The 12,610-nt window shown below is 32.9% G+C and overlaps 1 protein-coding gene across 1 annotated transcript in view; it reads left to right on the forward strand.

The window, feature by feature from the left end:
* Positions 1 to 3,714, forward strand: part of LOC106469426 (delta-1-pyrroline-5-carboxylate dehydrogenase, mitochondrial-like) — a 55,748-nt gene extending 52,034 nt beyond the window's left edge. Inside the window, exons 11-14 of the mRNA XM_013929920.2 lie at positions 349 to 527; positions 1,016 to 1,204; positions 1,602 to 1,720; positions 2,676 to 3,714. Of these exons, the coding sequence (XP_013785374.1) occupies positions 349 to 527; positions 1,016 to 1,204; positions 1,602 to 1,720; positions 2,676 to 2,791 (603 nt within the window). The 3' untranslated portion in view covers positions 2,792 to 3,714. The remainder of the gene's footprint in view (positions 1 to 348; positions 528 to 1,015; positions 1,205 to 1,601; positions 1,721 to 2,675) is intronic.
* The last annotated feature ends 8,896 nt before the right edge of the window (positions 3,715 to 12,610 follow it).

Genomic DNA, 12,610 nt, shown 5'->3' on the forward strand with positions numbered 1-12,610 from the left:
TTTTTTTTTTTTTTTTTTTCAAGTAAGTACATTTTCTTGTTAACATCATATATTGTAATAGAAACATGAATAGTTGTTTAAAAGAATGTAGTTTTGCCATCTTTATCTGAAATTGTTGAATAAAAGTATCAAATTAACTTTAAAACCAGCTGTCCAACATATGATAATATTTAAAGAATTGAAAGCAGAGACCAGAATGGTGCATCTGTGTTGTAAGGATAACTTTTCTTAAACAGACTTAACATTTGTAAGTTTACATTGATTGACTACCGTTATATTGAACTCAAATAATCCAGCCAGATTTGTCTCTCCATTGTAATTAATTTTTAACCATGATTTACCATACAGATAAGAGAAGGCTTGTTAGAAACTAGAAAGCAGCTAAAGCTTGACTCTCCTCTGGAATATGACACATTTCTTTCTGCTGTCATTGATGAAAAAGCTTTTAATAGAATTAAAGGTTACATTGACTATGCCAAGATGTCCTCAAACTTGGAGGTTATTGGTGGAGGGAATTGTGATAACAGGTACAGGTATTCTCTTTTTTAAATCAGTAGAGGTATGATCAAATTACAGTGGGTTATCAAAATATGTTTATATTTTGTGAACTTAGTTAAATGGAGGATGTTTCAGTTTAAAAAAAAAAACCAGTATAAGATAACTTTAAGCCTAATACATTGGAAAATGGAAAGAACAACCAGGCAGAATATTAATTAAATGCTTTGTGGTTTTTTGAAGTCTAGTCAGGAGGAGCAAAGTCTTGTGTTTTCTGTTACCTTTTTGGTTGATATGTTGAATACCCTCTCACAATACATGTTATTTTGTTGTAGCTTAAACAAAGCCTCTTACAAAAGTTTTACCTAAACTATTTGTATAATTGCAGTTGTTATCAGTATTTCAGTCAGTTACTATTTAACTTAGCCATCATTGAAAATGTTAACAAATTGAAGGCCATATAAATGTGTTTCAGGATAACACTGCACTATTAACAATCATGGTTTGTTTTCTTTTATAGCAAAGGATATTACATAGAGCCTGCAATAATTGTTGCTAAAGACCCAAAGGACAGAATCATGCAAGAGGAGATATTTGGGCCTGTATTGACAGTATATGTGTATTCTGATAAACAGCTAGAGGAAGCTTTAACTCTGGCATCCGACACAGCACCTTTTGGTCTGACTGGGGCCATTTTTGCTTCTGACGAGTAAGTACATAAATTTTGATGGAAAGTGAAAAACAAAGTACACCAGTTTGATGAAATAGAAAAATGAAGTATACTAATTACATACTTTTGTAAGTTATGTGTGTTCTTCATAATGATTATTTCATAAAGTTTAGTCTAAAAAAATCAGCTGATCTGGAATTACCCCTGGAATAAAAAATGATTTTGAATTCTGAACTTATGTTTATGTGTGATACATTTTCTAACTATTCTTTTTCAGGAACAAAATTTCATAGACGTTTTGTGCTAATACACATGAACATGAACCTTTGTAATGATAAAACTGCTTGAAACCATGCAATCATCTTTATTTTAATATATGTTTTAGTATGATAAAAACTGTGTATATAATGTTGTGAGGAGGTGCTTTTCCTTCCAGGAAATTTATTGCACAAGCGACGGAGTTCTTGAAAATGTCAGCTGGTAACTTCTACATCAATGATAAAAGCACAGGATCAGTTGTGGGTCAGCAACCATTTGGTGGTGGACGAGTTTCAGGTGGGTGAAAAAATAAGATATGTGCATCAGTTTGGATGTTAGATAGCACTCTAGTCTTCTTCATGATTGCTCAAGTTTAATCAGGTTTTTAGATTTATGGAAGATAGGTTTCTTCAATTGAATAGTATACTTTTGGAAGCTAGATTTGTGGTATTTCATTTAATATATGACTGGAGTTAGTTTTGATTTTATTAACTTGTCATATTTAAAAACCATGAGACTCAAAGATAAGTCTCTTAGGAAAATGTCATGTATTTGGATTTGTCATACAGATAACAATTTTTATTCTTTATTTTAAAAAAATTTTAATTTTATGTTTAGCTTCTATTGTCAAATTCCATAAGAATATATAAGCTCATTTCAAGTTACCGATAAACGTGCAAAATAAGAATCAACATAATAATGAATATATATGAATAGACATTTTATAATTGAGTAGGCTTTCGTTCAACCAAAAAATTAGTTCTATAAATTTTGCTTTTGTACCATAATTCATGAATTAACAAAATGAAATATGGAGTTTTATAAAATAATCTATTGTGTTAAGAATATAGAAATCTCACAAAACCTTTTTGAACAGTGTGATTCTAGTAATAGAGCAGTGAAAGTGTAACTGATCATTTCACTGGTGTTACAGCACTATACTTGACACTGATATGTTATTTGTATGCTAAGTGATCTCAGTCATTTTTTAGCAATAGAAGTATTACTCTGAAGGTGTTGTTAGAGTTATAATAGTTCAGATTTAATTTATATTAGTTACATGTATGTTATTAGAGTAGAAGTCAGAATCTCTTAATACTGTTTGATTGTTGTAGTAAAAGTGGAGCTTTGATTACATCAAATTTGGAGGTTTTCTAGTAATGGTATGTTGAATGTTAGTAGGAATGTAACTTTCACCAAGTCAATTGTATTTTATCAGAAAACATTTAGATAAACTCCATTTACTTACTAGGTACAAATGACAAGGCTGGAGGACCGCACTGTTTATTACGTTGGACATCACCACAAGTCATAAAAGAAACATTCAAACCTCTATCTGACTGGTTTTATCCATATATGAAGAATTAAACCAAACTCAAGATGCCTATAGCTAAAAATAGTATTGAAGAATTTAAATTTCAGTTCTGTGAAGTTTGGCCAATTGTGATAAAGTAAAAGTTCTTCCAGTTATTGTAGTTTAACTGAAACATATACCCATATCCAATTTGTGAGATTGAATATATTGTGTACAAAATTTTGTTTTACTGTTCTGTCTGTTTTTAATCATAAAAAAAGATAGCAGCTGCAGTTGTGTCAGATTTAAAAATTGTGAAATACTTGTACAAAATGGATATTTTAGAATAGACATCTCAAATTCCAAAAGCTGGTTATTTCCTTGATAAAAGAAAAATTGTATGAGGCAGACATAATTAATTAGTCTCTTTCTTGAAACCTTTTGTTATGTGAGACTCAAATTTTAAAATATTTTATTTATTTGACAATTTTTATTTCAACGTTCTTTCACTTGGTTCATGAATCTCACTTTTTTTGTTAACAACCTAAGAATAATTTATTTTATTGTATTAGACAAATGATGAGAATTGGTTTGACCTCTTCATTAGTGGATTGGACCTGAGTTTTTAGACATTGGTTTACTGTTAAACTTTACTTTCTTGAGATTTTGTTTTTGTTATGAATCTGTTAACTTTAAGCATAGTTAAAGTTTTTCGAATCTATCACATTTTAGTGGACTTATCCTGTTCCAAAAATATAGGCTTAATGATGTGATCTTTGTATTGCTGGTGTTAATAGAAACTTTACTTCTTTTTTTACATGTTTAAGGTGTACAATTAGTACAAATGAGTATTTAGTAACCGGATGAGCCCTGTGGTGCTCTGTAAAAAGTTTCATTAGAATACCAATGTTTTACCAATATTTGAACAAAAGATATTGGGCAGATGTAACACCTAAATACATAATGTTTTAACACAATAAAGAGTTGTCAATTTTAATGTTTTGTATTCCCCTTTTCAAACATGAAGACTAGAGAGAGAGAGAAAGATTTGTTATGTAAAAGACATTTTTTGTGGAAACATTTAATTACACAATACACATGGGCCTTACAAGAAAAGGACATTTCTTACCACATACTCTTTGTTCTTCAAGCACCAACTACCATTGTTTTTCTTACTTGTGAGTAAAAAAGAATCAACAAAAAGGAATAAATCTCTGAAATCTCAACAGCTATGTACAATAACAACAATAGAAAATGTCTTGGGAAGCTGAACTAGTAATAGAAGTTTATGGGGAAATGCTATAAAGTATGAAAAACTTAACTTTTAGTAAGGGATTTTAATGCCTGTAGCCAAAAACTGTATCTGCTAACATTTTAATAATTGATTTCATTTATTTGATTATACTTAAAAAAATAAGGATTTTGACTAGAAAACTTGTTATGACTTTTAAAGAAATTGCAAAGATTAAATTTGAAATTCAAATAAAGCAGAAGCTTTTAGTTCCAGGTTTATGGCATGAAAATACAAATGGTCATTAACTGATTAAATCTCTTTCTTAAGTTTCTTTTTCCAACTATGTTACTAGTTCCATAGAATTTACAGACAAGTATAATTTTTTTGAAAAATCTAAAATTTCTTTTTGTAACACTCATATCTTGCTGATTTCAGTTGTATCACATATGTAAAGTTTAAAAAAATTGTGTACAATTAAAATAATAGATTGATGTTCACATACTGATTTCAAATAGAATCTTGAAAATTAAAAGTTTTTCTTTCCTTTTTTTCTAACTTTGATAGTATAGAAAAGCATTATCATGCTTTTTTATAGTTGTTTTTGCAACTTTATTAATTTATTGATAAAATGGTAAAATGTTTTAGCCAGGAAATTTTCACTGAGCACAAAAAGTCATAAATAAATAATATAATTAAAGGACTAGAATTACGAGCTCATATTGTTACATATACCTTACATTGAAATAAAAGGTAGTTTAAAAATGCTCAAAATTATTGAAATTTAGGGTACTATTATTCTATAAATTTTTTGTGTGTGAAAGAGTAGGTTGGACTAATTTTAATGCTAACTATTTCATTTTATACAAATATTCATTCTCTCCTAATTTCTAATAATTTAAAAGAATGTATTTTGATTTAAGTACATGTATTAAACTTTCAAATTAATAACTACCAAAAGTTTAATGTTTTTTAATTATTAAACTGAAATAACCAAAACAAACTTATCTATTTTTCTTGAACATGCATTGGTTTTCAAGTACCTATTTTAACAATGTTTTAACAATTTTCAAATGTCTTTTCTTTATTACCTGGCTAGACTAATTATCTGAACTTATTGAAGTTTAGAAGAAAGTTTGAACTATATACAAAAGATTTTAGGTAATGTAGTTAGAGTTAATAATAGAATGACAATGTGTATCTAAGTTAACTGACATAATGTTACAATATCTAAATTAAAGTTATTAACATAGAAATTTTAGGGTGGCATTTTCTGGAAACATCAGAAATATTCTGAAAAAGTAAAAAATTGACATTAGCCAAGTTTCAAATCTATGATTCTGCTTACTTTTAAAGTTATTAATAAATTTACATTGTATAAATTACTAGTAAGATGACCATATTAAAATTATTAGCAGAATGACAGAGCATAAGTATTTTCAAAATGAACATTTTGTAACTTATTTTACAGTCACAACACACATGCCTATAAAATTGACAGTTATGCAATGATGTTTACAATATACAGAAACATTAATAACATTACAATACATTTTAAAGATAATCGCTGCCTAAATATTTGCTTTTTTGTACTTATCTGGCAAAAATCTGACATTTATTTTACTCTAACATCTCTTAAAAACCATCATTTTGTTTTTTCAAAAATTAATCATTAGTTTTTAAACTGTCATTAGAAGTTGAGGGTCACGAATTACATTCTGTATGTTTGTGTCACTGAGATGTCTGTAAAGGGAATTCATTAAGTCAAGCTTTTTGAAAAGTTAGACTTTTTTGAGTATGTTTCAATTTTTAGACACTTGGCTCTGGAAACGAAGTCTGTACTTGTGAGAGCACACGTTATTAGGTATTTTTCTTTGCAGCTATGACTTGTCTATTTTACTTTCCTTACAGGCAAGTGTAGGTTTCAATGATTTTCATAAGACATTGAAAAATCTTAGGGTTTCTGTGAATAGATCTTCAGTATATGTCAAATGATAAAAACAAGAATGCTGTTATTATTAAGAAATGAAACCTTTTTGTTTTGTTTTTTCTGAAACTTCATGAGTGTGTAGTTTAGGCCTTTTCCAAGTTATATACTCTGACTTGACTGTGTGTGCTACAATTTTACTGATCACCTATACATCAATAGTCAATTACTTTGGAAGTGGTTCATGTTTGGTTATCCTGGTTGTAAAGTTGAGGTCATGTTACAGTTTTTTGGCAAAAATATGTCAGGCTCTTTGACCTTTTTATTTGCTGTGATGATTTTGTCAGAAGAGAAGATAAAAATTGGATTGTTAATCATTTCTCATGAGTATTGCAACAGAAAATCAAAGCACTTTCATAGATAACTGCATCTACAAAGAGATACTTCAATAAAATCTACTCTGTTAATGCTGTAATGATAGCTCATTTTTATACTAAAATTTCAATAAAATCCTTTTCCTCATGGATGATGAGCATTACTGAATGTCAAGTATGAGTACATTGTTTTAGAACTGTCAGACAATTCCAGAAAAGGCCACAGGCCCAATATCCTTCTGCAGAAACTAGCAGTTATACCTGATCAGAGGGTGGGTATTTTTGCTAGTTCTTTCTAATGCACCCCCCAGTGGCACAGTGGTATGTCTGCAGACTTACAATGCCAGAAACTGGGTTTTGATACCTGTGATAGCCCATTGTGTAGCTTTGTGCTTAATTGCAAACAAACAAACAATCTTTTTAATGCTGGGTTCCACTAACCATTGCACCAATTACTGGAATTTACCTAAATCTTAAGAATAACAGAAAAAGTTTTTTGTAAGACCATTAAAAAAGTTCACAAACCACATGAATCTGTAAAGCAGACAGGGATCTTGTAAGATTGAAACACTGGAAGATATATCTATGCCTTGTAGGGTCTTGACAAGAAGATTTAAATCTTTTGTGCCATGACTGCTACAAGTACAACAGGAATATATAAATATTATGAATTTCTGGACAAGATAAATGTTTTGGCATCAGAATTCCAAAGGACATACATGTGTCATATGTTTGATAGTCTGTTGTTTTTCTGTGTTGATTTGTGATTCAGTGTTGAGTTACAAACTTAACATTTTAAGTTAAATCTTTGAATTAATCTACATTTTCTATAGTAGGAATAAAATTAAACAAGTTGGTCACATCTGAATGCTTTCAAGTACCCATTTCATGTACAAATAATTAATTTTACACTAATGTTGAATGATTAATATATTTCAAGAATCCATTGGATTGTTAAGATAATATTCTAAGGTTTAATGTATGATTCATGCAAGAACAGGGGATTTAGTAAACAATACTTAAGTTGAGATTGATAGGTAATTTTAATTTAAAGTAAGTTAAAATCAAATAGTGTGTTCCAGATTTTCATTATATGTCAACATTGAATTTTTTTAAAAACATTTTATTTTCTCAGTGAGGTTGGGGATGTAAGGAAAATGTGTTGATAGATTTCTCTGTGTTGTGTTTTGGTGGTTGGTTTCTCTTCCAAGAACTTCAAACTGAAATTAATTGAGTAACTATTTAATACTAAGATCAGATTGAAATCTCTAAAACCCATTGTTCAACTGTAACTCACTTTTAACAGAAACCACCTCTCAATCCTTTAAGCCTACCTCAGTTATTACAAGTTTTTCTTAATGTTGTGTGAGTTCCTAGTCAACTTCAAGCCTACTTCAGTTATTACAAGGGTTTCATGCAATATCAAGTCTTTCTTCATTACTGTGCAAGCTTCTCGTCAACTTCAAGCCTACTTCAGTTATTACAAGGGTTTTGTGCAGTATCAAGTTTGTCTTCATTACTCAACGAGTTCCTAGTCAACTTCACGCCCACTTCAGTTATTACAAGGGTGTCATACAGTATCAAGTTTGTCTTCATTACTGTGCAAGTTCCTGGTCAACTTCACTTATTATAAGGGTTTCATGCAGTATCAAGTCTGTCTTCATTACTTAATGAGTTCCTAGTCAACTTCAAGCCTACTTCAGTTATTACAAGGGTTTCATGCAGTATCAAGTCAATTTCAAGCAGCCTGGCATGGCCAGATGGTTAGGGTGTTTGACTCACAATTTGAGAGTCACGAGTTTGAATCCCTGTCCCACCAAATATGCTCATCTTTCCAACTGTGGGGGCTTTATAATATGATGGTCAATTCCACTATTTGTTGGTAAAAGAGTAGCCCAAGAGTTGGCAGTGGAGATGACTAGCTGCCTTCCCTCTAGTCTTTTACTGCTAAGTTAGGGATGGCTAGTGCAGATAGCCCTCGTATAGCTTTGCCTGAAATTCAAACCAAATCAACTTCAGGTCTACTTCAGTTATTACAAAGGTTTCATGCAGCATCAAGTCTGTATTCATTACTGTGCAAGTTCCTAGTCAACTGCAAGCCTACTTCATCTATTACAAGGGTTTCATGCACTATGAAGCCTGTCTTCATTCCTTAATGAACTCCTAGTCAATTTTAAGCCTACCCCAATCATATTGAGGATTTTTCCCAATACTGAGTTTGAATTTGTTATTGTGAGTCAAATCTGCCTCAGTTATTGTTAGGATTTCTAGTTCAAAGTCAAATCTGAGTCACATACTTATAGAATGCCTGTTGGGTATCATGCTTGTCTTAGTTACTGTGATGTTCCTTACCCAGTGCCAATTCTGTCTTAAGTTACTGCAAGAACTGTCAGCTAGCTTTAAAGCTTCTTTTCTTACTGTAAATATTATCAGCAACCTTTATGTTTTTTCTCAGTTCATGAGGGTTTTTAACAAACTTCTTATTCTGCCTCACCCTTTTAGTTGCTCTACTTATTAGTAATTGTGACAGTTTCTCTATAACTTCAGTTTTAACTCAGTTTATGGATTAACACCCTTTGTTAGGTCTGTTTTATGTTCTTTATGACCTCCTAGCTCCCAACTATATGTTGTGATGGTTCACACACTTAATTTTAATTACTGTAAAATTTCCTAGACATTTCTAAATCTGTATCAACTGCTGTAGAGGCTCTCGCCTAGGTTTTAAATCTTTCTCAATTGCTTGAGATTTTAATATATTTTGGCCTGTTATTTTCATTGATGGTAGTATTTATTAAATTCTTTAGTCTTTTTGTCACATCTGAAAGTTCCCATAACAAATAATGTAAGGTTTTTTTCTCTCTGATGGTTTCTAGAAGTGTTTCCTTGGTTTATAAGTAATATCATTGTTTCAATAAATGCAACTGTTTTTCTTGATCTTGCTTGTATTTTAATCAAGAAGAGTGCATATGCATTATTAAAGTATGTCAAAGTGCTCAAGAGATGAGGAAGCAAATATTTTGAACGGCTGGATGTCCTAGTTTAGTAAGCCAATGGATAAATCTGTTAGTGCAGAAAAGACTCCCATTAGGAATCAATGAAAGGACACTTTCTAAAATAAATCTTTACATGAAAAAGCCAATAAATGAAAAGAGACTGGCCCCATTACCACAGTCTCTTTTTTTTTTTTCACTTATTGATTTGTTTCACATAAAAGTTTATGTTAGAATATTTGTTGGTCTCTTAGTGTACAAGTTTGAGATCTTCTGTATTACACAGTTCTGGTAGATATTTTCTTTTGATCAGGACCAGGAGAGTCACCAGGACACAAATGGTTTGAGGTGGAAGGCTCTACAGAAGACAGATCTGAACAGAGATTCATTGGTAGCTCTGATGGAATGGAAAGTCGAGATTCCATTCCTTTCAACCTTTCCATTAAGGAAAGTTCCAGGACTCGCCCTATATATAGAAATTAGGTTAGAAGTGATGTTCCTAGTTAATCTAAACAATAAGCTAGATATACCAACAGCAGTCAAAGGTTATAAAGGTACATAGTACTGGACACTAAATCTACATGATAGACTATGGTTACCACCTTTCATGCAGACAAAATTAGGATAGCAGAATACTTAAAGTATATTATTTAATATAAGAAAATATCATTCATAAATCAAAATATATTACCAATGTACACCTTAGGTATTTATTTTTCTTAGGGAACCTTATATAACTTTTATTTTTCCATCTTTTTTTGCCTGGCATCTTGTAAAATTGAAAATATATTTTATGTTGGTTTTTCCTGCCTGCTTCATATTGTTGCGTCAGCGAGGTCACGTGACTAGTGTCACGCCACATTTTCTAGAAATATCCTGTTCTTTCGTGAATGCCCTAGCATTTACTAGATTGGGGGTAGGATGGTATATATAAGATGGTCACAACGTGACGGAAGGACAGTGTAATGAGCAATTGAATGTATGTGGACACAATATTGTTGGCCTCGTGAGACGTGAATTATAGTTTTGTTATAGAGCGACTGTTGAAATTAAGTGTATCGTAAAGTTGTATTCGGAAAGAATAAACCAGTTTTATTTAAGAAAGGACTTGTGTCGCTAAAGTTTCGTCGGAACGAAGTTACGGAAAATCAACGACTGGAGGCGTAACAAATTGGTGTGTGAAGTGGGATAAAAAACTGGAAACGGGAAGCGGCAAATCAAACTACATCCTAGCAGACTTAATGGCAGCAATACAAGAACACCAAAAGAAACAAGAAGAATGAGAAGAGAAATTACAACAGTTATTAGAGGAAAGAGAAAATAAACAAGAAGAACGAGAAGAGAAATTACAATAGTTGTTAGAGGAAAAAGAAAATAAACGAGAAGAGAAATTACAACAGTTGTTAGAGGAAAAAGAAAAGAAACAAGAAGAACGAGAAGAGAAATTACAACAGTTGTTAGAGGAAAAAGAAAAGAAACTAGAATAACGAGAAGAGAAATTACAACAGTTGTTAGAGGGAAAAGAAACAAGAAGAACGAGAGAATAAACAAGAAGAGAGATTACAGCAGTTGCAAGAAAACCTGCAACAGTGGCAGCTCGAACAGTAAAATAAACAAGAAGAGAGATTACAACGGCTATTGGAGGAGAAAGAAAATAAACAAGAACATAAATTACAGCAGTTGTTGGAGGAAAAAGAAAAGAAACAAGAAGAACGAGAAAAGAAACAAGAAGAGAGATTACAGCAGTGGCAACTGGAACAAGAAAGGAAACAGGAAGAAAGTCAGCAGCAACTACAGGAAAGTCAACAACAGTGGCAAGAAGTACAAATGGAAAATTATCTAATTCGCTTTTAAATTTACTAATATCCTTTAATGTTCCTTGTGTAAAAGACAATAAATCGGATACATTAACCATCGACTTAATCAGCCCCAGACAATGGCAAGCCCCTTCCAGACCCTGCAGCTAAATCCTAATGCAGACATCTTCAGCCCTGTTAGAAGTCACATCCCAGATATGAATGTCAGTAAAAGGAATGATCCAGTGCGAAGAATGCCACAGGAATTCGATGGGAAGGCACCGTGGGAAGCATATAAAGCACAATTTGAGCTACTGGCAGAGATGAATGGATGGACAGAGGAGCAGAAAGCAGTATATCTGGCAACGAGCTTGAAAGGACAACCACTGGAAATACTTGGACAGTTGTCAGCAGACGACAGGCACAACTATAGAGCACAGGTAGCGGCTCTAGAACAGAGGTACGGAACCCAAAATCAGTCAGAAGTCTACAGGGCTAGGTTTAGGACTAGAGTCCGTGCTAAAGGGGAGAGTATACAAGAGCTGGCACAGGATTTGAAAAGCATGGCACACAAGGCCTACCCAACTGCACCACCCGATCTCCTCAAGTTGTTGCTGAGGGATCAGTTCCTAGATGCCTTGGACAGTCCACAACTAAAGATACAAGTGAAGCAAGCACACCCCTCTACCATGCAGGATGCAATGGCCAGAGCTCTCGAATTTGAATCTTACGTTAAGTCCAGCACAAAGATACCAAGGTTGGTACAGTCATCTGGATTCAAGGTCAGAAGAGGTCAGCTTTCAGAGAAGTTTGAGGGACTTTGCTGGCACTGTAACACACCTGGGCACAAGAGAGCTCAATGCTGGCATCTTCAACACAGGGGAGATGATACATCAGGAAAGGCTGCTACCCAGAAAGGCTGTTGGAACTGTGGGGAACAAGGACATCTGAGGAGCCAGTGTAAGAAGAATATTACCAACAAGTCAGCCTCAAGGAGACCAGTAGTGGTTAGTGTTGAGAGACGCTCACCAAACCCCATCATAAAAGTCCCAATAGCTAGGTGTAAAATGCCAAGCACACACAGTGTCTATGTGACAGGAAAGCTGGATGGCCAAAGGTGCAACTTTGTTATAGATTCTGCGTGTCAGCAAACCCTTGTGAGCATCAAGGTGTCAGATCACAAAGGAGTACCAGAAGCCATACAGAAGCTTTGTGGTGTGACAGGACATTCTACAAGGCTGTGGGGACCAGTGTGGGTAATTATTGAGCTCATGGGCATAAAGGACAGACAGAAAGTACACTTGGCTGACATTGAAGACGAATGCATATTAGGATTGGACTATCTACTACAAAGGAAGTTTGTAATTGATTTTGATAAAATGACGTTTGGGAAAAAAAATGTCTGGTAACTGTTAAAAGAGAGGTTGAACTAATTAGGTGCCATCAAGGTGAAGTCAAAGTGACTGAAGAAGTTGATGATGGTGAAGTGGAACCAGGCATATATATTATGGTAGAACAGGAGAAAGATCAAGATTTGAAGCCAATAACTGACTTTTTAAAAGCAAATGTTTTGTG

Source organism: Limulus polyphemus, unplaced genomic scaffold, assembly GCF_000517525.1.
Source record: "Limulus polyphemus unplaced genomic scaffold, Limulus_polyphemus-2.1.2 Scaffold3479, whole genome shotgun sequence".
In the NCBI taxonomy this organism is placed as follows: domain Eukaryota; kingdom Metazoa; phylum Arthropoda; class Merostomata; order Xiphosura; family Limulidae; genus Limulus; species Limulus polyphemus.